General features: G+C 54.2%; 4 protein-coding genes across 4 annotated transcripts; 1 reads left to right on the forward strand and 3 right to left on the reverse strand.

The window, feature by feature from the left end:
- Positions 1–738: 738 nt before the first annotated feature.
- QC764_308870 (uncharacterized protein) lies at positions 739–5,698 on the reverse strand. Its single transcript, XM_062945997.1, has 2 exons — positions 3,369–5,698; positions 739–3,304 (listed from the first exon to the last, which is right to left on the reverse strand). Exons 1-2 carry the CDS (start codon positions 4,354–4,356, stop codon positions 2,673–2,675), a joined length of 1,620 nt encoding a protein of 539 aa, XP_062802044.1. The 5' UTR covers positions 4,357–5,698; the 3' UTR covers positions 739–2,672.
- Positions 5,699–13,376: 7,678 nt separating this feature from the next.
- QC764_308880 (uncharacterized protein) lies at positions 13,377–20,873 on the reverse strand. Its single transcript, XM_062945998.1, has 2 exons — positions 14,455–20,873; positions 13,377–14,394 (listed from the first exon to the last, which is right to left on the reverse strand). Exons 1-2 carry the CDS (start codon positions 20,431–20,433, stop codon positions 14,116–14,118), a joined length of 6,258 nt encoding a protein of 2,085 aa, XP_062802045.1. The 5' UTR covers positions 20,434–20,873; the 3' UTR covers positions 13,377–14,115.
- Positions 20,874–23,074: 2,201 nt separating this feature from the next.
- On the forward strand, positions 23,075–24,962 carry QC764_308890 (uncharacterized protein; the record flags this gene model as incomplete). Its single annotated transcript, XM_062945999.1, has 2 exons — positions 23,075–23,625; positions 23,720–24,962. 2 exons carry the CDS (start codon positions 23,075–23,077, stop codon positions 24,654–24,656), a joined length of 1,488 nt encoding a protein of 495 aa, XP_062802046.1. The 3' UTR covers positions 24,657–24,962.
- On the reverse strand, positions 24,879–26,182 carry VPS20 (Vacuolar protein sorting-associated protein 20). The gene is made up of 2 exons (XM_062946000.1): positions 25,726–26,182; positions 24,879–25,668 (listed from the first exon to the last, which is right to left on the reverse strand). The coding sequence occupies exons 1-2, from the start codon at positions 25,761–25,763 to the stop codon at positions 25,062–25,064; spliced, it is 645 nt and encodes a 214-aa protein (XP_062802047.1). The 5' UTR covers positions 25,764–26,182; the 3' UTR covers positions 24,879–25,061.
- Positions 26,183–26,229: the final 47 nt, after the last annotated feature.

Here is a 26,229-nt window from a genome sequence, read left to right on the forward strand (position 1 = left end):
GAGACGTACGTGTCGTGTACGTAGAAGTGGGCAGACAGTGGGGGAGAGGAAGGGAGGAAGGAAGGAAGAAAAAAGGGCCGCAGTGGAGGAAGAAAAGGATTCTTGGTTAGGTGTGGTTAGATATCGCGAGTTCGGTTCAAGAGCCGCAGGGAGGCATCGCAGAAAGACGCTAGGCAGCACCCGGCAGACAGTTCGTGATAGTGTAGGTGTTCGCCCGACATGCGTGAACTCTTGGGGCTACACTACCCTCCGGAAGGGCAGAACGGGCCGGGTGGCCGTCCCGGGTCCGGGTCCGAGCCAGAACCATAAGCGCCGTGTGGGGCTGATCATAACACCGTTGCAACTCCAGTGCAAAGTCAACGGCGGTAACGACGACACCTCTTGGTTGCGGACGCCGCCGCCGCATTGTCCGTGCCAAAAGCTGCCGGTGACGACAAGACTCCGGGAGGAAGAGTGTGAGTGAACCCATTCCGTGCAGAGATTGCCGAGCGCGGTTGGCAGTTCGGTTGGCAATTGGCAGATTGATTGATGAGTCGTCGCTTGCATGTTGGGCTTCCCTTCGGCGCTTGTCCGCGCAAAAAAATAAAGGACAGGTTTGTGTGCTTACAGACGCGGGGAAGCAGACGCAGGCGAGGGAGGAGTCGGACGGAATGTGGGTGGTGGTGGAAAGAAAAGAAGGTTCCCCCCCCCCTCAACAATCGCACCCCTCCCCAGGTCCCCCCCATCCCTGGCCCGTGGGCGTTAAACCGCTTTCGGTTTACCCCAGTCTGCTGCCCAACGGCCCTGGTCCTTGTCCGGACAGGGGTGCTAATGCGCAGCCCTATATTAAGTAACGTCATCCCCTTCAGAGTGCGTCTCGACTCGACATGTGTGACACTATTTGCGAGGTGCTCTCCTCCACTGTCAGTTCTTTGATATGTGCTGTGTGGGAGGAGAAAAGGCCGGGCAAATCAGAAAATGTCCGGCTTCCACATCCAGAAGAAGACAGCCCCTTCATCTGCCTCGGCACTTATCTGCGCATTGGTTTTGTTTTCTCCTCGGCGCTGCTTTCTTCTTTTGATACCTCGTCTGCCGTGATACCAGGAATAGGTAGGACCTCGTAGTCTGTGTATGATCGATCAGCAGCAAGCGCCGTCAACACCGATGTGGCATACCCGGCCATGGCTATGCAGGTGCTTTGACCTCGGACGAGATGAGGCTCCTCCAGAACGATGCCGTGGAGAGTGAAGATGTCCGTCGAGTGCCATGGTGGCGTTGGTCAAAGGACCTGACAAGCGCTTGGAAGAAGCGGCAGAGGGTTCTCACCTAAACCCGATGCATCGCTAGCCCTCCCGGGATCCCATGGCTTGGCCCGTGGTTGCAGATTCAGATACGACGAACAGGGCAACGACGTGTTTGAGGAGGAGGGGTTCGCTGGCCGAATCAGGTCATTTTCTTCCTTCTTATTCACTATGCACATGTGATTGTCCAGGTCCCCAAAAAGTTCAAAACTGCCATTATGTAAGTGATAGGGGCTGCTTCCTCACCCTGACAATTACCTTGGTGCCGCTAGGAATCCTGGTTTTCGTTTAGGGCACGATCTGGACTCTGTCCCCGGCAGAGAGGGTGCCGATGCATCTACAATGTGACGGCAGCCGTTGTGAAGCAACCCACATGACGTCGAGATATCGAGAAGACTGCATTGGAGGCGCTGTAAAGTGATGAAAGGTCCGGCAGTGGCAGCAGCCGCAGCATCGAGTTCATCTGTTCTTTCGAGAACCTTGATGTCAACAAGTGAACAGGACTCGACAGCGTCTACGGACGACGATCCATGTCCTGTCCCGCCAGTCTGGCGGGTTCGGGAAGCCGAGCCTCAGTTAAACGAACCTGGCACTCCAGCCACACCATGCCCCACCTACCCAACTTGGGAAGTGTCATCACCGTTGCTCCCCCCGAGAAAAGCAAAGAGAAAAGATGGCAGCAAAAAGAGGAAAAAGCAAAACATGTCCCAGAAGCTGGCCCCCTGTTTTAAACGTTGTAAGAGTCTTGGTATTTTTCCCTGCTCCCTGCTTCTGGCTCCCTCTGCCTCTGTTTTGATAAAAACCCAAGGTGAATACGTGCGTACAAATACACAGCAAAAAAGTACAAAAAAAAGACGCTGTTTGTTAATAATACAGTACAAGTTGTCAATATACAATGCCAAAAAAAAAAAAAAAAGTGCAGAGAATGGAAAAATGCAACGAAGGGGTAATGGAACGAAGCAAAGGCACAGAAAAGCAAAAAAGAAAGAAAAAAAAAAGCCCCAAAACCAACCAAAAGCAACAAGAATATGCCTCGCTCCGAGTGGCTCCAAAACAGTCAAACCTCCGGGCTCCGGGATCCTCAACCCTTTTCCAAGTTTTTTCTCTGGAAAGATTGTTTGTGTTTGGCTGAAAGAATTGTTGCGCACCGCAATGTGCGTTGTTGCGTGGAGAATTGACCGTGTCAGAATGAATCGACAGGGGCTCGATGTTTGGGATCTCCCAAGGAATGTTCGCGAGCGAGGACCCCTGGCTCGCATCCATCCCCCGCCGTCCCACCCATCGTGGGTCTGTCCGCAAAGGGAAAGGGGCGGGGGAGCCGGCGGAAGGGTTACCAAACCACAACGAGTTTGGGGCAAGTCGGGGATGCTGAAACATCGCTGAAATTAAGGTTCAATCGTTATCTCCTGGTCGCGTGGTTGACGATCCTGGAACTCCACCACCGCGCAATTTTTCTTCCAACGTCCGCTCGCTCTCGCCATATGCCTGCTGCTGCTGGTATATCGTTTGATGAGGCGTCTGCTGGTGGTGGTGGTGATGATGCTGTTGTTGCTGTTGTTGTTGCTGTTGTTGCTGCCCGAATTGTCGTGGTTCCGAGGAGACGGCAAATTGGTGCGTCGGAGGCTGGGGGGACTGTGGAGTGTCCGAGAGCAGGGACGAAACCGAGTGTGCTCCGGTCCGCATGGGAGCTGGTTGTGGAGGTGGTGCACGATGCAGCTGCTGCCCTTGCTGAGCCTGGGACGAGCTGGAAGGTTCACTCTCGCGAGCCGAGCTCGCCCCAGACGTGTGCATCGGCGACATTTCTCGCCCCGGCCCAGAGCTCTCTCCACGAAGGCCCCGCCCTCCGGCCCGGTATGATCCCAGGTCACTCCGTTGCCGCGAGTGGCCTCTTCTTCGCCCTGGTGGTGGGTTGGAGAGCGCTGCGCTGTGTTGAAACGGTGGTGAGCGAAGCCGTTGTGCCGTCGATGGTGGAGGAATGGGAGGCTGTGGCCCTGCTGCTTTTCGTTTTCGCGGCGATTCCCCTACTGCGTAAACGAGCTAGTTAGCCCGCGCGAGACCCTTACGAGCGAGATTTTGATTTGGACGAACCTGAGGGCGTGCCGGGTTGATCCGTGCCACTCCGTGTCCCTCCCGCCTGAGTGGTGGGAGGCTGCCAGTGGTGGAAATAAATCGACGGCGACGGCTGGGCGTCCTGGTGCTGCGAGTGAGCAATTCCGGGATGTGAAGCTGTTGCTGGCCCGCCGCCCGGCCCGCCCGGCAGGTTCGTATTGAGATTCGGAAGATTGGATGGTGGCCGACCGGGCATGCTCTGTCCCCGAGGCCTCGTGGGAGACCCTGGATAGCCCGCCATGTACGAGCTGGTTGGCCCCTGTGCCGATCCCGGGGTGGACGGCACTCCCCCAGAGGTTGGATATTGGCCGTATCCCTGTGCTTGCGAGTCTCTTCTTTGGTGTTCTGAGGCAATGGCCCCTGATGGCATCAATGCTGGCGGATGTTGCTGCTGGTGCGGTGGCAGGAATTGCTGTGCCAGTTCCCATGCCTGTGGCGAGAGCGCTCCTCCGCCCATGCCGGCGAACACCACCGGTACTAGCGGAGGGGGGATTCCTCCGTGCAGTGATGTCCTCAGAATTTCGTGCTCCATTTTCCTCTGCTCCAAGCGGAAACTCTCCTGTCGTGTCTTCTCCTCTTCTTGCTTTCTCTTGTCCTCTTCTGCCTTCGCTTTCAACCAGTACTGCATTGACTCCTCATTACCATGCCACGATGGCGGTAGCGGAAGCTGCGTGTAGGACTGGTTTTGCTGCGGTGGCGGCGGGGGAGGCCCCGACACTGGTGGTTGGGAAAGTCCGGATCCTGGAGGTGGCTGAACTGGAGGCAAGGCCGCCGGCGGTGGCAAGCCACGGTGAGGTGCCGACATGGGCTGATGCAACGGACTGCTGTCTCGCGGGTTAGTGAGCGTGGACTTGTAGCTCGAATCCTTATATATCAAGGGGGGAGAAGGTCGTGATGTGCTCGGCGGGGTGGGTAGATCATGGACGGGCCCGTAGCCGTACTGCACAGGCTTAGTGATGGTGAGCATCCTTCATGTGAGGAGTCAATGTGATGGTGGGAAGGGAGGAGAATGCCCAACACGTGGAGCGGGACACAAGAGAAGAAGAAAGGGTAGGGCAGGTGCAGCAGGTATCGGAAGATATGTCGAAGGAGGGAGGGGAGCTTTTGAAGAGACCAATGAGCAGGGGGGAGGGAACAATAAGACGTGGAAATAACCTTTTCAGGAAGAAGCTGGATGTGGCGGCCAGCCAAGTAACGGTAGCAGAGAAGGTAGTAGGCGGGGCGTGGAGTGATGAAACGTCGAAAGTACAGATGCCCACCCTCATTTGACCACCTGGTGCCGCATAGAAAATATAAGTACTTGCTAAGGTAGGAAAGGGCAAAGACGGCTGATGCTGGTAAGTTCAGGGCAGGAAAGCAACTACACACACTCGAGGCGGAGCTAGAGCGAGCGAGGCGAGGGTCACCCTTGCTCCGTGCCTCTTTGCCCCGTCCCGATCTCCCTCCCCGTCCAAGTGAGCAAGAAGCCGCCGCGCTTGTGGCTCTTTTGGTGGGCAGTTGGATGTGCCGAGCCTGTCAGGGAGCGGTGGTCGTGTGTGTATATGGTAAGAGAAGCTAAGTCGGAAACTCTGCTCGGTGAAGTGCTGAGAAAAACAAGGACGGCGAGCGGGACAGAAGGAGAGGGAGGGATAAGACAAGAATTTGTAAACTGTCGACAGTTTACTGTTTAGGCAAGCAGCCGAGCGGGAAACAATGTGGAGCAAGCGGGCGTGCCCTGAGCTATTTCATTTAGAAGCAGCGCGTATCAGAACAGATTGACAGCAGGGTACTCTGGAAACCGAGCATCAAAGTGGTCCCCGAAAGACTCGAGACAGGCAAGCTGTTGAGGAAACAGAGAGCAAAACGCTCAGGGCCAGTCGATGGCGATCAGAACGAGGTGGTCACGGCAAGGAGTCTTGGTCGGAGATGCTGCTGCATAGCATAGCATGGCCGTGAGTACCGGGACAGCCAAGATAATTCCAGGAATCTGGGGAGGGTGCCCTTAGGTCTGTAGCCTTCTTCCTAGCATCAATCCTGTCTTGAAAGTCCTGACACCAGGAAACTGTTGTGCGTTGCTGGGCTGCTGGCCGGGTGGAATGCCCCAAAGGGAGATGGTGCCTGGCCCTGTCAGTGCAGTAGTGCCCACACCACCGGAATCCGTGAGTGACTGACAAGGCTGGCGCTTTGCAGTTGAAGGGGGGCACTGTTTTTAGCATATCAGATGTGCTGGAGCCCTGGCAAGTATCTTGTTACAGAAAGGGCCTGGAGTGAATTTGGACCGTGTGGGTGAGGACGAGTACACAGGGACCAGAGCCCCGGGGGGTGGTGTGTTTGGATTGACGCCAAAGCAGATCCTCAACCAGAACCAGACGGTGAATTGCCCGGATAGGCGAATCAGAACCCTGCAGAGGGGGTGTGGATAATGATTCCGGCACCAGGTGCTGGGCGAGCAAGGGTCTTGCGAGCACACAACACCCCGTCATAAACCCCCCTGCGACTCCCGCTACCCATCCCCCACCATCTGACGTTGGCTTTTTCTGTCGTGATGCTTCTGCTGGCTGGGCCTGGCTGCTCATCGTCATGGGTGTCGAGGTTGTGAGCTGCCTAAATCGGATGAATATGCTGACGAGCAAGGCCTGTGCCAGGATAGGATGGATCCGGACTCTTGAGTAAACCGCCTACACTACGCAGGACTGGAACGGGCAGCAACCCGGAAAACAGTTTGTACAGTTTCAACAGCCAGCCAAGCCCGGAAGCTCGATGTAACTGATTGGGACACATCTGGTGCTCGGTCAGGGAGGTATCTGACAGCCGAAGCAGGACCGTTGGGTCCGGGTGCAGCTGGGTTGCCCTGGAAGAGATGGCTGATGCCACTGCCAGGCGAGCGAGTTAACCGCGCAGGGTGGGTAGGGCAGTTGGCTGTGCTGCAGGTTAGAAGAATAGGTCAATAATACACGGACACACCATACTGATCCTGCGCGGGGCATAAACTGCAGAATGCCGTGTAGATGTTTGGCGGTCCGATCTCAGCCAGCCTGGCCTGGAGGTCCCAAAAAACGCATGACTGGCTCGGACCAGTAACCAGTAAGACGGCGTAGATCGTTGAATGATGAGATCCGGGTTTGGGCGGTGTTGGATTCGTTTTCGTTGCTGACTTGTGTGTCTGTGTGTCTGCGTCTTGTGCGGATAGAGATGCGGCCGGCACGATGCGAAGGCTACTGTGATATTCAACGTCGACCTGGAGTGACTCAGGAGACGATGCTGCAGCTTCGGTGTCCCAGTGATCGGAAAAGAAACCTTAAAGCATGAAGACGCTTTGACAGCGCGTGTAATGCACTCAGACTTTTGGGGGCTCAACCCCCCAATGAAGGATAGTGGGGGAAACAGTCGATCTCGCGCTTGCAGCCGCTACAGGTACCATGGCATGCAACTCTCGACGGGTGCTTGTGCAGGCCGGACGTGACGGCACAACCTGGAGGACCTGGGAAAAGAGGACCGCGTGGGGAGACAGAAACGACTTCTGCCGGAATCACCAACTTTGTGCCGCGAGGTCCAAGCAGGGCAGCAGGGAAGACGGCGGCCGGGGACCGGAGAACCTATGCGGAGCTTTCAGCATTGAAACCCTACTCACATCATCTGTGGATATCTTAGGCCGGAGGATTTGGTCTTAAGAGCGGAGGGATTGGCGAATATCCCGTGGTTCGTCTTAGGTTTTCCAAAGACAGAGAGGGAGGGTCGTATGTCCCTGGCAGGACGAGGCCGGCACTTGGGTATATTCGGACGCGTTAAGGCAGCCAGCCCATTGTCCGGGCGAACAGTTGTTCGGATGTGCGTATGATGAACCAGACCTATACTAGGTAGGTAGGCGGAGGTATCCGTCAGCCAAACGTGGCTGCAGTGTTCTCAAACGCGAGGTTTCGAAAACTTCAGTGGAGTTGCAGCCACTCAGTTGGCTGGCAGGTGGCTCTCCAGGTGGCATCGGCGGTATCAGTGGCATGGGGGTGGTCCAAGCGCCGGTGCCGAACCACACAGAAGTGCTTCAAAACACAGCAAGTCGCTTCAAGTATGTTTCTAGGAGAACTTTGAGGTGAGCCCTGAGCCCTGAGTGCCCGTGCTGTCGTCGGCGGTAGTTTTACCACGTCGTAGTAGCTGCAAGATACCCGCCGCGCGATGTTGAAAATAGCCACGGAGCCTCTCGAGACAAGAAACACCACGACCGAAGCGAACATCCAAGCTGAGGTCACTTGCAAAGTCCCAGAAAGATGTGGGGTAGTAGGTATACCTACCTAACCTCACCTTGGTGTTCCAGGTTAGCAGAGCACAACCCGGAGAAATTCTCATCCAAACATCGGTCACGGTTCCTTGGGTCTGGACCTTGGCTGCGATTATGCGGCGGGTGTCACCAGCAGCGCACGTCACCTCGTACACGACCACCTTTTATTTTGAGCTTATAGCTATCACCTGTCTACCTACTCCTAAGCAGACCAGCTGGAGGAAGGTAGGCCCTACGGACGCGCCCTTCCGCAGCCCGGGCAACCCTTCGACGGATCCAGGAACCCACGAATATAGTGGATATTAAAAAGGTGTGTCAAACCCTCGGCTCCATCTCTCAATCCGTCTCGCTACGCATATGTCGGCCTGCCGGTGGGGTTGGACCTCAAGTCAAGGTGGTTACTGATCCCACATGCAGACCTGCAGTCGGGCAAACCCCCTCTTGATCGACAGAAACACTCGTTTCGTTCTGGCCATCCCTCAGAGGAAACTGTTTTCACATCCAGTCCGGTTTCATCCAACCGTCACCCGCCATTGCGGACTGGTTCTTGATCCAGGGCCTCTCCTTCCTCTGGGAAACTGGCACGCTGTCGTGGCATGTGCTCCGACTGATGATGTGCTTGCCAGTGGCGCATACTGAGGCACCAAGAGGACCCCCCCTAGCGTCTGGATGTGGCACGGTGAGCAGCTTGCAGCAAGCTCCCTGTCTGCACTTGGGCTTGCTTGGAAGCATATGCTGTGTGCTCAGCCATAGAACCACTTTGCCGTCTACCTCTCTTCGGTCATGCTTCCGCTTGGTACAGATTTCAGTCTCCAAGTCCGAAGACGATTAGGTTCGGCAACTGTTGATTGGTGTCTTCGTCTGGAACACAGCCTAGGCAACCGGCCTATGTGTACGTTGACCAGAAAAGACGCTATGCATTCGCCACGAGTTCAGATGGCAACCCACCAACCAAGTTGTTCAGCAAACGCGCACAAGACTGCAAGTAAGCCGCCCTGATAGCTGGCTTCCGTCAACCATGTAGCACTCTCGAATGTCGTTTCGGGTTTTTGACTCACGAAATTAGTTCAAAGCATGGATGTATAGGTAACCACAAGCTCCATCTCAACCATCAAGCCACCGGTGGCCCAACACGCCTCGTACTTTGCCAACCTGGAGGCGGCCAAATCCGCTACAACGAGGTGTGGCGCGCTCGGGTCCCAGCAAGGCCCCTTGTTCAGAGAGATTTATATCTTCCCGGTCTGACGATGACCTGAAACAACACCAACTCCTACCCAGTGAGCCTTGTTATCTCACGGGCGAGTGAAGCGCTTTCAGTGCCATGGGAAGCAATGTCACACCATGTGATCTTCCGTACGGACTCGGTCATATCTGAGACCACTTGTACATATGTGCCGTGGCATCTTGCCGCCCTTGGAGAGCATCATTACCGCCTTCTTCGTTGGGGATCATGTTGCTGATTGACCAAGACCGGATTTGAAGAGTGCAAGTCGAACACAGCACGCACCCGGTCAAGTCAACACCACCAACCACCCAGCCAGTCTGGGCATGTCAAAGACAAAAGTGAGACTCAGCACCAAGTGTGGTCGCCAATCTGTGCACAGCATGCGCAAAGACTTTCGGCAAGTGCTTAGCTCGGGCGAGTTAATGACATTGACTCTTGTCCCGAGTATCACACTCCAGTAGAGCTGCTAATCACGTTGTCAAGCATAGTCAAGTGCTCTTGCCCTCTTCAAATGGGCCTGACTTATTCAAGATGTTCTATATGTCATATATTCAGGTCCTGTACACAAGTCTGCACCGGCCCGGCCTGAAATACGACCTTGATCTGAGCCGATCTGGTCTCCGATATGAGGCTCACGGAACTCCTAGATTGTGGCACGCAACACCAAGCTCCGTTTCACACAGCCCACGGCATCCTGCCCGGAGCTGGACACGGGTGGGACGTCTAATTTGTGACATTCGTCTGAACATAGAGTTGACAACCCGAGCGAAGTGTTTAGATACATGCCTGTTTCGCCGTAAGCTGATGCTTTTGCTCCCACACACCCACACGGCCAACGGCTGCCGATATGCCATTGGCTCCCCGCAGAAACTGAGCGCATGGCCCCACCACGTCTGCCGAGCTTCGAGAACGATTGCCTGGAAGTGATAGGCTGGCCGGACTTCCGATGTACGGAGAGACGCGTGTGTAGCACGAGTCTCTCTCTCCACGAGACAGGATAAAAGACGACAGCCCACTGGCTCTTGTCTTGGGGGGGCGCCGAAGAAGTGCAGCAAGCAAAGCTCCGCCCGAGGGACTGGTGGACGTGCCAAGCGCTGCTCAACCGTATTTTCGCGCTCATCCTTCCCGCCTCGTGTTTTGTGGTTGCTTGCTTGGATGGTTTGCGGGTTGCAGCATGAGGGATGGATGGCCAAGTCAATTCTAGAAACCCTGCCGAAAGGACCTCCTCTGAGCAACTAGTACGCCCCCCACCCCCGCCCCCTGAACGTCTGCTCCTGGCTGTGGGAATAATGAAATTTTTTGTTGCTGACTCTCGGTTTACCTATTAGGCCACTGCCGGTACTTTGCGCAAGTTTAAACCACCCTTGTTACCCTCGTATCAAGGCGAGTGCGAAGAGGGTGGGTGGTGCAAGGTAAGTATCAAGGTGGTCAAGCATACAACAGCCCCCCCATTTTTTCCGACTTGGGACGTGAGCTATACCACACTGGCTGTAGCGCCAGAACAATGCTCTCCGCCTCCAGTTCTTGTTTCTACCGCATGCCGTTACATTCTGTGGCACGGGTGGTCCCAAGCAATGGGGAAGGGAAGTAGTGTCGTATGTAGGTCAACAACACCTTTGATCACCTGTGACCTCTCTCCTCTCTCCTCAATGGAGCTCTTATTAGGCTCTAGTTGCAATACCACAGATTGGCAAAGTCTGGAACCGATCTAGTTTTAGCAGATAAAACTGGGGTTGCTGATATCAGGGCTCATATTGATATTGGGAATTCGAACCCGCCACTTTTTCTGTCGATGGGAGCATGGGCTGCCAAGCCGGTACAGACTAGTAGGATGGACGAGGACAGTATAGGCAACAGGGTGTGGCTCACACACTGCACACATCAGCCACTGCCCTGTTTCCTGGCTTGGCGATATTCATGTGTGTCCGTTCGCATTGTTCACTGGGAGGGGCCGCAAGGTTGTAGGACCTTCCGAATAGGGACGGCGAGGCGGGTTGCAACTGGACGAGACAAACACATTGGGGATGGGGGGAGAGGAATAAAAGGTGGGGTTGGCTCCGAGGCCTAGCTGGTGGATGATGTAGGGGTTTGTTGTTGTTGCTGTGGCTGGGATTTCTTCGTGGCTCTCGTTCAAGGAAGATGATGTTTGTTCGCTGCTAGCCCTTCAACAGACTAAGGTGGCCGGCTTGGAAAAGCCTACTTCATCCCGGGTTCAGTCGTCGAATACCGGAGAGAGGGGCCCATGAAGAGGCGACAAAAGTATCACTGCCCGATTGCTTCCCCCGTCGTCGTCGTTTCAGCAGGGTAGGTGGGTAGACTGAGACATGGCTACTTTGCTGGTATAGGTGGTAGGTAAATGTAGATAGGTAGATGATAGGTAAGCGGATCTCCGACACGTGTGAGGAGGGAGTGAGGGTTGGGGTTGTGTGACCACGCGTCCTGGATGCAGTGTGGCGAGCGACAGAGGACGAATCAGAGGTGGTTCGGGGTTGACGCCTATGGCTTGGGAAGGGGGAGGGGGGTGGGGTACATTTTCTCTGTTGTGAGGAGTTGTCGGAGTGGCTGGATTGAGCTCTATGAGAGGAGATCAGAAGACGATGACAAGAGCCGGGGACTTGTGATGGAGGAAGAAGAAAGAAGAACAGCGAGTAAGTTCTAGTTGAGTGGTGGTGAGATGAGCTGAGGATGGGTTGTACTGCTGGTTTATTCTCCGAACCAAAAATACGCGTTCCCAAAAAGCGTCAACACATATTCTGACGATAATACCTATCTGGCCATTCGAGCTGGCTGAACCTGGCTTGAACTGGGCTTTTTCGAGTTTGATGGTTTCTCGACTTATGCGATTTCCTTGCCGTACCTATGTACCACTCACTGCCAAACTCCATACCCAGAAAGTATAAATGCGAGGAATTTTATCTTTAAACTCTTTGGAATCTTGCTACCTTAGGTGAGTAGGTAGGTACGTGCTTCCCTCAGCACCATCCCATCAGCTACTCATCGACACTCTTGCCTCCGCGCACCGAATAATTACCAATTGGACCAACCCAAGACACCCCCAGATTCAGGAGAGAAATGTCACAGTGACAGTTCTAGAAACACAACAAAGTCTGACAGAACATGACTTCCAATTTCAACATCAGCTGGCTCAGATAGGACATTGCCGAATACCGCACAAGTCCACACCTGGTGAAGAGGGCATGCAATCAACATATGGGGACCCCCTGACGATGAAGACGTGATGGGGGCTGTGAGGCTTCTCGGTATCTTGACTACGGAAAGACTTTTGCCCATGATTCGAGACAAATACCTATATGCATTGCGAGGAAGAGTTGGGTGAGAAGGATGAGTGCAGGTCGGGGTTTTATAGGATACCTAGAGTTTGAAGAGGTGTCTTTTACATGCGCTTTGCTAACGGCTTTCGAGGTGGCATGTTGTATACAGGTACCTGCAAACCCTGTTTGGAGATTTCTAAACGAGTTTCAACTTAGAGGACCCAGACGATAAACATCCATATTAAAACGAGAAAATAGCATCTAATAACCCGGACTCTAATACAAATAAACCTACCCCAGACCCAACCCAGACCCAACCCAGACTCATCCAAGACGTCACGAGGACAAGACCCAGACTCCGCTTCTTCTAGTATAATTACGTTGGTAGATGAGGAAGGGTAGAGGGTTAGTCGTCAAGAAGGGAGTGAGTGGTATGCTGGGAGATAGGGAGTTGTAATTCCTTTTAGATTTTGGTTTAAGAATTCGGGTTTTATTCTTGTGGGGTCTTCGATAAGTTTTTGGATGACCAACAGAGACACAAAGCTGGCCACTTATTCATGGTGCGGGCATTGAAGCTGCAGTGGGCTTGCCCGCAGCCGGTTATCCAGAGCTTCTAGAACCTGGGTCGCCACGACGAGGAGGATTGAATTCCACAGCGCCTCCAGCAAAACACGGCCCACGCGCGAGCATGCTCCGGCTTAGGGTTTTTCTCCGTCTTTCGAAAGAGCCAGATAAGCACTGACCATCAAGGAGATCTTTCGTAGCCCGTGTAAGAGCGCGCTTGGGAGTGGGAATGGCGGTAAACCACCACCAGGGTCCTATGTGCCGGCTGCAGAAGGTCTATTAGCAGAGGACTACTGCTGCGCACGACTCGATGAACGATCGTTTTAATAGGAAATAAAAGAAAGGGGAGTTAGCGGGAATATATACACCACTATGCTGCGTCGTAGTCGTCGACTTGAACTGTCCTTTCCCTTCATTCTTCTGATAATTCTCGTCAGTTACTCATCCCGCCTCGGGCTGGTATAAGACAACGGCTGTCATCCAACCCAACTACAAACCCCATATCTCAACCTTAACAACTACACCCGAGATATAACCCCCAAACCACCCCTCCCTCACCTTCCCTCCACCCTCCCAAACCAAAACCCCTCAGACTCCCACCATCCAAAAATACCTCCTCAAACACCACCCCCTTTTCTCACCACATCCCAAAAGTACCAACCTCTCACCACTACTAAACACACAAATATCCCATCAAAACAGAATCCCAATGCTCATATCTCTCTTTGTTTCCTAATCAACACACACCAAAAACACGCTAAAATGCTAGGTACGTACATCCCTTTTCTTTTCTTTTGCCAAATTCCTGCCCGTTTTTTTATTATGAAAGCGATGTTTTTCTTTCCACCATGATGATTGATGAGTAAGTAAGTAAGTAGGTAAGTAAGTAAGTGAGTAAGCAAGTAAGTGAGGATGGATGTATAACAATTAAAAGAAGAAAGCGTATAAGAAATTGAACCCTTCCCAACCCCCCCTTTCTCTTAACTTCTCCTCCCCATTAACACAAACACCAATCATAAATAAAAACCCTAAAAACCCCCAAACCCAAATACACCCTGGGATATCATGCATATAACACAAAAAAAAAAAAAAAAACGCATACAGAAAAATAAAAAGGGTTGAACGAATAAAACAAAACATCATGATATGCCTGTTGTAAAAAAACTCAAGACAAAGAAAAAAGTTTTACACCAACTGTCCCTCCCTCCCTCCCTTGCCTAAACCTGCCCAAAAGCCCAGACAAATAAATACCCTGTCCTAATGATAATCATTGATCCCCCCCCCCAAAAAACCCTTTCATTCCCTTGTCTTGTTGTTGTGTGTTGCCATAATGTAATCGAATAATTCCTGATAGTAATTCCAACTTGTTCCACTCCCATCCCATCATCCCCTTATTTCCCCCCCTCCCCTTCCTCAAAAAAACTTGGACAGCGCCTGGCTCAAATTAATAAAATCCACCGGCTTCGCCACATAGTCGCTAAACCCAGCCTCCACACACTTTTCCTGTACGTCGCTCATGACATTCGCGCTGAGCGCAATAATCGGCAGCGTCCTGTTCTTGTTGTTTGAGTTCTGGTTTGTTGGAACAAAGCTCCTCCCGGTCCTCTCGTCCTCCATCAGGTGCTGAATTTCCCACGCTCTAATCTCCCTGCAGGCTTGATACCCATCTTTTCTGGGCATGTGGAGGTCGCACTGTTCGTGGTTAGTGATGGGGAAAAAAAAACAAAAAAGTGACGAGACAAGAAGACATACCAGAATCAACGAATAATACCCCCTCCCCCTCCCAAACACCATATCAGTGCACTCGGCCCCATCCGCCGCCAGTTCCACCTCCACTCCAACCCTCTTCAGATACTTTGACAAGACCTTTTGATTAACCGGGTTATCCTCCACCAGCAGCACCTTGTATCCCTTGTTGCCCATGCGCCTTTCCATATCAACGTAGCTCTGTCGTTGAAATTCCACCAACTGCTGCGCCGTCGAGCGGTTCCGATCAATACTCAGATCACGCTCCTTGCCCGGGTCGAAAATCACGGCAAACCTCGACGGTTTGACTGGCTTGTAGATATACGTCACCTTGCCGTCGGAGAGCATGTCGTCATACTTTGTGCCCGCTACCTGCTTGATGACTGCCTGTCGCTGGACCGAGTCCGAAAGAATAAGAATGCTGGTCTTGCCCAGCATGCTCGATCCCGAAATCCTGTCCATCAGACTGATGATATCTTCAGGCGTGGGCAGGTTGACAACAATGTGCGTGAAATTCACCGACTCATCACCACCGATCAAACCGCGGGCCTCATCCACGGATGATACCGCAACGATCTGATGGGGGACGTCCTTGGGCAGCGTCTGCTCAATGTGCTTGGTAGTCGCCTCCCGGCTGTGCGTTTGTGGGCAGATGATCAAGATAGAGTACAAGGGCGGGCGATAGTTGGCCGCAACACTTGACCGTTTCGAGTCCAGGGGCATCGGGGTAGTACCTGGAGATATCCGGTGGGCCGGCATCTCCAACTTCATCTGCGACAGGTCCTGCCCGCTAGCTCGAGCAGCTTCACTGAAACGAGCCAGTCCGCTGACAGAAGATAGCGACGACCTCTCGGTAGTTTGAGTCCGACCAGAGGCTCCGGAAAGCTCCGAGCTGCCACTAGAAGCCATGGTCGGTGACCTGTATGCCGAGTCTGTCGTCTGCGGGCTGATGGCCTGCACATGCTGGAAGGAATCCCGCACGGCAGACTCTGTCGAGCTTACGCTAACCTCCCGCATGAGCCCAGGTGTCGGTTGAGGAACCGCCGAGCCATCGGGATGGTCCGTGTCAGTCGGCAGCCCAAATCTCGCCGTGAACGTAAACGTGGACCCCTTGCCAGGCACGGCCGTGCCGTTCATGGTGCCACCATGCAGCTCAGCCAGCTGGCGCGAAATGACCAGCCCGAGTCCGCTTCCGCCGTGCTGTCTAGTGCTGCTTCCATCGATCTGACTGAAGGGCTTGAAGATCAGCTCAGCCTCCTGCTTGGTAAAGCCCCTGCCCGTGTCAATCACAGAAAACTCCAGCATAATCTCAGCTTCCCCAAGCTCGACACCCTCAGGGACGATGACTTTGCACCGACTGAAAACCTCCCCCTGACTGGTGAATTTGATAGCATTGCCGATGACATTGAGCAGGACCTGGCGGATACGGACCTTGTCTCCCTTGACCCACGCCGGAACGTCCTCTTCCACAACATAATTGAGTTCCAGACGTTTTGCAATGGCCATGGTCGACACCAGCTCATTCACATCCTCGATCAGCGACCGGGTGTGGAACCACTCAAAGTTCAACTTCATCATCCCCGCATCCACCTTGGACAGGTCCAAAATGTCGTTGATAATCATCAGCAAGCTGTTGGCGCTGGTCTGGATCGTGTTGGTGTAATCGCGCTGCTCTTCGTTCAGTGTCGTGTCCTGCAAAAAGCTGACCATGCCGGATATGCCGATGAGAGGCGTCCTGATCTCGTGAGACATGTTGCTGAGGAAGCGACTCTTTGAGTCCATAGCCTCCTTCAGCTTCGTCTCGAGCAGTTTCAAGTCGTTGATGTCCGTGGCCGACCCAAAGAAGGAACTGACACCATTACCAAAGTCGACGTTATCGATCTCAACGCAGCGTACGAGATGCCACCGGTATTCGCCGCTCTTAGAGCGCAACCGTATCTCGGTGGTGTACGAGAGCCGCCCGCTGCTGTCGGTCGAAACGCGAATCACGCCCTTCCTGGCAAGCTCGGTAAGATTGGCAGTCGAGAGCTCGTAGACCGAACCGCTGCTCGAGCTGTTATGTCGGGACAGCGCCTGGTGGATGCCGCGAATGTTGGCATCGGGGGCGGTGCTCGAGGGCCTTGTCGATTTGGCAGACTTGATAGACATCCTGTCAATCGAGATAGAGTGCGCGTGGCCTTTGTTCTCATTTTTGAAAAGAGGACTTGGTGACCTCTCCGGGGGGATTTGGCACTTTGCAAGATCGTCAGGATGAACAAAGTCCATGAAGCCAAGACCCAGGACATCCTCAAACGTTTGGCCCGTGTAGGACAGCCACTGTTCGTTGGCGAAGGTGATCCCCTCGTCTTCGGTGGCGGTAAAGATGATCTGGGGAATTAGGTTGGCGAGCAGTCGATGCTTGGCTTCCGACACTTCGATTTCCTCTTGACGCGCAGCCCGGAGCTCCGCAATGTGTTGATCATGAATGTCCATGTAGGAGCCCAGGAACTGCATAATGACACCTCTCTTGTCCTTGGAGGCGACAGCCCTGGCGTAGAACCACCGATAGGCACCGTCAAACCGCCGGATGCGCACTGTTCTCGAAAACTGCTCACCTGTCCTTACTGACTGGCTCCAGAACTTGAGATACTCGTCCCGGTCGTCAGGGTGTATGCTCCCCCAGGGATCGGCCGCTAGATCGCCAGATGTTTGGCCCCGATACGAAAGGAACCTGCTGTTAACCCACACTATTTCACCTGTTTGCGGGAGAGCGACAAAGACGTGAGCCGGTAAAGAGTCCAAGATGAGACCTTTTAGCTTGTCCGACGGCGGTGTCATCTCGCCCTGGGACAACGACCCGGCCCTCGAAGGTGCTGCTACCGAGCCAGAGCCTCTGCTAATGGTGGAGCTCGGAGGAAGAGACTGAAAAGTAGCCGCAAAATCGGCACCGTACGAGTGAAGCTGGGTATGGGGACGGGCTGCCCCTGGAGTCCCAGGAAGCTGTTGTTTCTTATCCCCCGCCCCCGCATTGATTTTCTCATTCGAGGAATCCTTGAGCTCTTTGGCACCCGGCCTCCTGGATTCTTCCGAGCTTCGACGGGCACCATCGATCACCTCAGGCTGTCCTGGGCTGAGCAAAGCTGCATCTTGTTTGCCCCCCGACAGCCTCGATGATGATCTCCTCTCAACCTCTCTCGAGTCCCGTGTAGGACGCTGAGTCCCAGCTCCCATTTTCGATATCGAGCTAAAGTAGCTGTCTGCGTTCACTGGGGCAGGGCTGGCAGTAGGTCCACCCCTCAACAATCCCATTGCCGTTGGCTCCCACCCGGGAGTTCCTGCTGGTGAGCCAGCCGTACTACGAGAAGGCCCAGAGTAGTCACTTGGACTGGTGATACTGCCGGCCAACGAACCTCTAGTTGCGTCCTCGGCATACGCCAGTGAAGCGAGGGCAGTCGGGTCGGCAAGTGGTCTTCCATCTGGACCCAGAGCGCCAAAGCCTGCGGTTTGTGGCCGCCTCTTTTGCAGCCCATTCAGCTCAATCTCGAGGTTCGTGTAGTGACGACACAAGGAGAAGGATGTGGCGAGATGGGGGGCGAGATGGTCGAGAGAGTGGCGAAAATTGGAAGGATACGGGATGATGGGGCTCAGAATCGATAGGATGGCGATTGGCGCGTGTTTCTCCTTGGGAGGTCTTTCCGGTGAGGAATTGGGAATCGCAGAAGCATCCCCGGATCTGTTCCGCGAGGATATCTTCTGCTCCATAAGAGAAGGATCAAGCTTGAAGGTCGGATTCGGTTTGGATAGGAGCACGTGCGTCAGGGGAATGTGCAGCACAGTCCATGAGTTATCCATCCCGATCGCTTCGGGCGGCCTTATGTCCGTATAATCCACAGGAGCAGAGGCAGGATTGAAAGAGTCCTCGTCCACCATGGCGTCGGTGAAGAACGGGTTCTCATTAGGATCAGCCCGCACCGCAGGCGAGGGGGCTGGGGACTGCGACCAGGGTGATGGTGGAGTTTGCTCATATTCCTCGTAGCGTGGGTTGGCTGCTTTTGGCCTGTCTTCATCCATCCGGGACCCAGCACCAGACCCCTTCTTGTCCAACCCGACTTTGGGAGCTCTGTTCACGGCTGGCGAGAAGGTGGTAGCGCTACTGAGAAGCGACGAAAGCTTGGAGGCAGAATCAGATCGAGGCCTTCTCCCAGATTTGCGGGTACCCTCGGGGGATTTTGGCCGGGCGGGTGTTTTGGGCTCTGGCACTTTGTACTCTGCTGACCCTGGAGCAAGATAGGGGTAATTCCTCGTGAGCGCTACAACCCGGCCACGCTCTAATACCCTCATTACCCCATTGTGATCGATCAACGGGTCGGCCTCGTAGTCAAGCGCTTGCAGGACATTCAAGATTTTGCCATTGCCCTTTCTCGGCGCTGTAATGGGCGCCTCCCAGCTTGGAATATCCTGTTGCTGTTGTTCCTCCAATGCATCGTGTTCCTCCAGAGCCTGCCGGTTCAGAGCAGTGGTGTTGTGGTCGTCAAGATCGTCATGAACTTCGAGTGTGGGAGCCGCATGACTTGTTTTGCTCCTAGAAAGAAAATGAGGTCGTCGAGAGGCAGCCTGGGGCGCTCGTTCGTTGGCCGCAGTGCGTGCTTCCTTTCTGTCCTCGTACGAAGTGTAGGAATGCCTGCTTTGCAACTCCGGGCGGGCCGGCGGTTGCTGCTGTAGCGTCGGTGACTCTGGAGGATGGGAAAGGCCTTCGGAAAGATCGTCGACACTGCTCGGCATAAGACTCGACCCCTTGGCGAGATAACCCAGGCTTAAAACATCCTCCCTGTGAGCATTGTAAGTCGCCTTTTGGCCCCATGGAACGTTTTCAATATCGGTTGAATCTGCTGGAACAGCCAGTGTGACCCTTTCAGCCTTGTACACATCAACCATGATCTGCACCACCGTGTTCCACCACGCATCCAGTCCCGGTTCCGCGGCAAGCATCAATGTTAGGTCATAAAGGTTAGGACTTGGGAACTCATACTGCTCTCCCGTAGACTGGGAATATCCTGGGGGCAGAAACGTGGTGGCCGACGCCGGGGTGGATGGGTTCGAAAGAAAGCTGTCCTGGCCTTTGAAGATATCAAAACCGTGCTGGGGACCTTTGGGCGGCACGGTTGGCGAGAGCGTCGTGAACGGCCGGTGTATCGATGGTGGTATCATACTTGGAGGAGCCATGCGAGGAAACGGATAGGAAGGCGTGCCGGCCACCGGGCCGGGTGTATATCCTCCTCGAACGGTATTACCGGACTCGGTAGACGATGTCAGGGTGACGTCTGAGCCGGACGAATGGAACATTGCCGGTGGTGAGATCTCCTCCTGAATAGGAGAGACGCGAACGGGTCCAGGTATGGCGAGAGCCTCACCTCTCAAAGGAGCCTCTCGTCTCTCGATATGTCGAGCTAGATTTTCCCGGTACTCGTCCAACTTCCGCTGAGCGTCCCTCGGCTCCGCCTGACCACCGAGCTTTCCTGCCCTACCCTGCTTAGCCTGTGCAGGACCAATCTCATTTCTTGGCGTGGTGTCGTTATCGCGCGGCCTGGGTGGACTGGTTGGTGATACCCCTTGTTGTGTTTCGTCCACTCGGTCATATCTCTCCTTGAACTTTAACGCTTTGTTTCCCAGATTCTGAGAAAGCGGATCAGGGGTGGCAGATGGCTGGAACCCTCTGCTGCTCCCCAGATCCCCCGTCATTTGTTGTTGTAGTTTTGCAATCAGCGACACAGTCCCACGCAAGATTGTACCACCATCACTATCGTCAGCTTCACTGGAATCAGCAACACCACTCCTGGTCACAGCAGTCTCTTCAGCAGCAGCGACACCCGTGATATCTGGTGGGATTGTCGTCGTAGTCGTTGTGGGAGGATTCAACCTTGTCCTCTTCAGCTCAGCCGCCTTCTTGGATCGTCGGGAGGCAGATTTTACCCTGGCTTGTCGTGGTTTGTGACCTCTCCTTCGCATTCCCTCATTCAGGCTGATGATGCGGTTGTCTCCTGGGAGCTAAAAAATCCCAGCAGTGACGTCGACGGTAGTATAGGCGGCCGCGCAGGCTCGGGTCGGCAGTCGTGCATGCATCCGCTGTGGGAGCCCTCGACGAGATAAAAGAGCAACCTTTCTTTCTCCTCCCCTAGCACATCAAAAACATGAGACAAAAATGGGCCACAAGTGAAGTCAAAGCAATGGCTGGGCTGCGCGTGATGATGAATGGGTCTGAGCAGAGGCTGAAACGGGCGGCGGTTGTCCTGGTCTGGTCTGTCTGGGGAATTAGACTAGCAAAAACCTTGGAAGGGGGGATCGTGGTGTCGGGTGCGAGAGAGAGAGAGAGAGAGTGTGTGTGTGTGTGTTGTGTGTGTGATGGATGACTGAGTTTGGTTTGGTTTGGTTTGGTTTGGTTTGGTGTGTGCGTGTGCGTAGAGGTGGGTGGAATTCGAAATTGGGAATCAGGAAGCGCGCGTCGCCCGGTGGGTGGGTTTAGAAGTTGGCAGCAAACACCCCAGTGGCCCGAAAAGGGACTATGACGTTATGCTGCTGGTCAAGGCGGCGGCGACATGCGAGACGACGCGAACCCTTGCGAGACGCCCTGACTGCCGGGACTGACAGATTGATGACCTCTCCGAATACAGATTACACTACGTATCTTACCGATAACTACACTTGCCCGTTGGATACGAACTGAGTGGCTCTGGCTTTTCTCTCAACAACTGATGCCTTTTCACAAGATATGGAGGCAGTGAGTGGGAGCATTGGGTCGGGTTGCACATCACATTTATTAAAGCTGGCCGGTGGGTAACAGGGCCCTCGCAGGGAGGATGGCGCTTCGTGCCTTGCTTTCACTTGCTCGGTGCCCACTGCCCATGTCGCTTCCTCGGCCAGGTGTCCGCTGCCGCCGTGGTTGTATATGGGGGTCCTCTTCCCCCCCCCCCTCCCCCCCAACCCCTCTCTCCCCTCCCATCCGATGGACGGGATGCCAGATTGACTCGATCAGGGTCCAATAATGCATTGACAAGACGTGGCTGACGGGTCCTATACAATGAGCTGGCCAGACTACTGGGACCAATCTGACAAAGTGAGGCCATTTCGGACTTCCACGGGCCTCCAGAGGCTGCAAGAAATACGCGCACTCGGGGATGCGATTGGACAGGTGTCGAGGTCGATGATGTCGCTTCCAGTGGAATTTGGCATTTCAGCTGGCATTTTCTGGGGAAACTAGGACGAACGCAGCAGCAAGCATAGCACAACAGCACAACAGCGCACAGCAAAGGGTACAGCACACATTACTCCGTACACCACAGCAAACGGCACAAGTCACTCTTACAGGAAGGAAGGAAGGCTTCTGCAGAATGCAGTTCCGTCCCGTCGGCGACCATGGTTTGCTCCCCGATCCTACGCAGTACAAAGTACGCAGTTACGCACCCCACCTCGCATGCCCCCTCCCTCAATCTCACCACTACGTACCAGCCTCCCACCGCCTCGAGTCAATATCCCGGAGCTTCCATATTGGGCCGACTCCCCGGCTCTCACAAGCTTTAAAAAGGTACAAAAGATCGACTGAACTATGCAAGGAATTATCGAACCAAATCGCGATCGCAATCGTCGATGGTGCTTGACAAGTGGCGGCACGGACGGTTATGACCGAGTGACCCAAACCCCAAAATCCCCCGGTCCCGTACCTTCTCCAAGATGGGAAATTTTCTTTTGGGCTGATTTTGATCCCGCTGATGACCCATGGAAGATTTCCATATCGGATCCCCCAGTGGAACATTACGTCAACGGCGCCAGGGATAACCGATGAGAGGGCGGGGCAACCATGCGCTGCAAGGGCACGGCCGGCCTGATTCGTCGGTTTGGGTACAAGCCTCACACCGTGCTGAGACACGTCTTTCGCACAGTCCTGCAGTTGTGCCTGACCACCTCTCACTTTTTTTTATATTTCAGAAAACCTCGCTGCCTCGTTCGCAGGGAAATCGGCAGCCCGGCAGCCTCAGCGGGCGTTTTGATCCGGGAGATTTCTTGGCCATCTCCCGATCGATTGGAGCCACCGATCTGATGACCGACGTCGGGGAATGCTTACATAGTGACGGGTGGTGGTGTGAGGTGGTGGTGGTGAAGAATATTGCAATATATCAACACAGCCTCACGTGGACGGGACCATGATCCGACAATTCGTCATCATCATATCCATGCCGAACCACGGAGACCTGCGTCGAAAACCTCTAATGAACCAGCATGTCTCGTACTGGTGAGGTTGTGATTAAAAAAGTGTCTCATTCAAAATAAAAACTAGCAAAATCCATCGGTCATTTTCCTGGCCAGTGGGGGCCAAGACCCGTTGGTGCTGCGCTGCACTATCTACCGGCCGGACTTGAGCCGGATAATTCTAACGGAGCCGGAGGTGTGGGTCGACTTTCTAGCAGCGCCCGCAGCCGATAGGCCCCACTATTTTCGGAACCATATTTTACGCTTCTATTGGTCACGTCATTTCCATGCTGCCCCACTGAATCTGCGAGGCTGCTGCGGGTTCCTGAACTTCTCAAGTAACCTTCGACAGCCTCGCCGTCCCATCTCCAACTGCTCAACATACAAATTTATCACGAACCCCACGATGGCCGACTCCGACGACGAATATGTCGGGGACCTCTCTGGTGACGATGCCGGAGTCGACAGCGTCTACGGTACACGATCGAAAGATGGCGGAAAAGGAAAAGGTGGCCAGAAGGGCAAGGGAACCCGCAAAGCAGCTTGGGAAGAAGTCCACCGAGCCTGGGACGAGGTTGCCATTGCCGAAGATGGCAGCATCACAGTGGCCGAGTTGATCGAGGCCGAGAAACGCCGGCGGTTGATGCGGGATACCACACCGATCCAACGTGGAATAATACGGCACATGGTGTTGGTGTTGGACATGAGCATCGCAATGGCAGAGAAGGACCTGCTTCCGAACCGCTTCGCCCTCACCTTCTCCTACGCTATGGAATTTGTGAACACATTCTTTCAGCAGAATCCAATCAGTCAGCTGGGGATCATCGGGATGCGCGATGGTATTGCCGTCAGGATCAGCGACATGAGTGGGAACCCAGTCGAGCACATTGAGAAGCTGAGGCAGTGGGCGCTTAAGGACCCTATTGGGAACCCAAGTCTTCAAAATGCCCTCGAAATGTGTCGAGGTCATTTATAGTAAACTGCCTCCCCCCCCTACCTCTTTGTCTGGTTTATGACAACCACAGCTGACCATTCATTCCCTTCCTCACAGCCACACCCCCTCCCACGGCACCCGCGAAGTCCTCATCATATACGGCGCCCTCCTCTCCTCGGACCCAGGCGACATCTCCGACACCATCACCTCCCTCATCGCCGACCGCATCCGCGTCTCCATCATCGGCCTCGCCGCCCAGGTAGCCATCTGCGCCGAGCTCTGCGCCCGCACAAACGACAACGACGACTCCCAATACCGCATCGCCCTCCACGAGCAGCACTTTCGCGAGCTCTTCCTCGCCGCCACGACACCCCCCGTCACCCACGAGGCAGAGCAATCAAACGCCTCCCTCCTCATGATGGGCTTCCCCTCCCGCTCCCTCGCATCAAAAGATTTTGTTTCCCTCTGCGCCTGCCACAACAAACCAACAAGAGAAGGGTACACCTGCACGAGGTGTAGAATCAAAGTCTGCCGGTTACCCGCGTCTTGTCCCGTTTGCGGGCTGACGCTGATATTGTCGATTCACCTGGCGAGATCGTATCACCACCTTTTTCCCCTCAAATCATGGGTGGCGGTTCCGTGGACAGAAGCAAAGAAGTCGGTGGCGTGTTTTTCCTGTCAGACGCCCTTCCCGCCTGTCCCGAAGGCTGCGCCGCCAAAGATCAAGTTGAAGGTGAAGGAGTCTTCCGGTGTTGGGGGGCAGACAGCAGCCAATATCGCCAAGGCAAAAGGCAGAGGGGAGGTGCCTGCAAAGACGAATACTGTAACGGCACCGACGCCAGGGTTGTTGCCAGAGGCGATCAAGGCCGGGGTGAGCGAGAGCGGGAGGTATAAATGTCCAGAGTGTGAGGAGCATTTTTGCATCGATTGCGATATTTATGCCCACGAGACGATTCATAACTGTCCGGGGTGTTTGGCGAGGCTGGTGAAGAGTCAGCAGCAACAACAGGAGGAAGTAGTAGGGGCAGGGGAGGCGATGGAGGTGGATTCATGATTATTAACAGGACATTGAACTGAGAGCGTCGAACGGGCATAAATGGTAATTAGCGATTTGTTTATATTGGTTTTGGAAACGGCGTATCTGGTGGTTATTGAAAACAGGACAACAAAGCTATGGGGTCGGGTTAGCGAGTGAAGATGGGAGTTTGGAGACTCATGCAGGGATCAAAAGCAGAGATACTAATCATCATGAACTGAAGTGAGAATGATAGGTATCTGATGCTCATGTGGTCATCGACAGGGTGATATATAACTCGCAAATATGTAACTTCCTCAACCATCCAGCCGACCGTAACTCCAACGCCATTCATCCATGCAAGGCGTTTTGCGCGCGTATGCATATCAAGGCCAAAAATCAACCCTACCCAGAAAACGCCATTCTACAAGAGTATGCCCCCGTTCAAGCAGCAACCGCCTCCCTCCTCTCAGCAACCGGTTTCTTGACCCCCTCCTGCCTCTGCTCTCCAGCAGGCAACTCCGTCCCCGGCACATCAGGCAACTCCCCCTCCACCACCACCCTACTAGGAGTCTCCTCCTTCTTCTTCTTTGGTTCTCCCAACTCCCTCTCCAACGCAGCCAACTCCTCCTCCACCTCCTCCTCATCCTGGACACTGATCCTGCCCCCCAACATCTCGCTTACCTCCCTCTGGTACTCGACCTCCTCCGCCGTCTCCCCCATCAGTTTTTCCACCTTGTCGATCCCGCCCATCTCGGCGTGGATTTCTTTGAGGACTTTTGTCCCCTGCTGCAGCCCAAAGACGACGTCTTTTTGGATGAGTGCGAATTCTACAGAAGATACCAGTTTTTCTAGCTGCTCGAGTTGCTGGTCGGTTTTGGCGAGGAGGGATTCTTGGTATTTCTTTCGGCGGAGGGCGAGGAGGGCGCGGGGACGGTTGTTTTGGGCGAGGAGGGCGCGGGCGATTTCGGTTTCCCGGGAGGTGAGAAGGGTGATGCGGCGTTGGTATTGGTGGAGGCGGTCGCGTTGGAGTTTGAGGTCGTAGATTGCTCTGCGGGGAAGGGTTAGCGAGTAGATGCGGGAGTGCGAGGGGGTGGAGGGGACGTACTGGTCTTGGGCTGTTATCTTGCTCGAGTTGCCGCCCATTGTGTCTATTATGGAGGTGTGTGAGGGGGTTAGAAGAGGCTATAGTGATGGCGGCAATTATAGGCGGAAAAGGGCTGCCCAGCAGCGATTGAAACTATCGAAGTGTGTTGTGCTCAAGAATCAAGAATGCGATACTAAACAACGAATGCGGTTGCTTGGTTGCGTGCGCTCTGGAGGTGAGACGTCACTGGCGATTGCTTATCGGCGGCGATCAAGTCTGGGGTACAGAGGAGTCGGCTCTTGGCAGCGAGATGGCAGCTCGTGGAGGTAGGGATCGAGGTGCTTGAGACTACACTAACGTCTTGTCGCTATGTGTCAAAATTAGAAAGCGAGTTCAACAGCTTGTTTACAATAAACTAATGCCAAACATAGACGCGATGAGGTAAAGCTCAAATGTACATGGTGACTTTGCAGAGGAGGGAAGGCTTATCGATAACGTCGTCAACCCGTGTGGCTCAGGTGGGTC

The sequence above is a fragment of the Podospora pseudoanserina genome, chromosome 3, assembly GCF_035222485.1.
Source record: "Podospora pseudoanserina strain CBS 124.78 chromosome 3, whole genome shotgun sequence".
Lineage (NCBI taxonomy): Eukaryota > Fungi > Ascomycota > Sordariomycetes > Sordariales > Podosporaceae > Podospora > Podospora pseudoanserina.

Bases quoted from the DNA above. Each gene is read 5' to 3' on its own strand.
- QC764_308870 (XM_062945997.1), bottom strand. From the start codon at position 4,356: ATGCTCACCATCACTAAGCCTGTGCAGTACGGCTACGGGCCCGTCCAT. The intron at 3,305-3,368 runs GTTCGTCCAAAT...TCGTTTACGCAG, and splicing joins TCAACCCGGCACGCCCTCAG to TAGGGGAATCGCCGCGAAAA.
- QC764_308880 (XM_062945998.1), bottom strand. From the start codon at position 20,433: ATGCGAAGGAGAGGTCACAAACCACGACAAGCCAGGGTAAAATCTGCC. The intron at 14,395-14,454 runs GTATGTCTTCTT...AACCACGAACAG, and splicing joins GGTATTATTCGTTGATTCTG to TGCGACCTCCACATGCCCAG.
- VPS20 (XM_062946000.1), bottom strand. From the start codon at position 25,763: ATGGGCGGCAACTCGAGCAAGATAACAGCCCAAGACCA. The intron at 25,669-25,725 runs GTACGTCCCCTC...CCTTCCCCGCAG, and splicing joins AAGATAACAGCCCAAGACCA to AGCAATCTACGACCTCAAAC.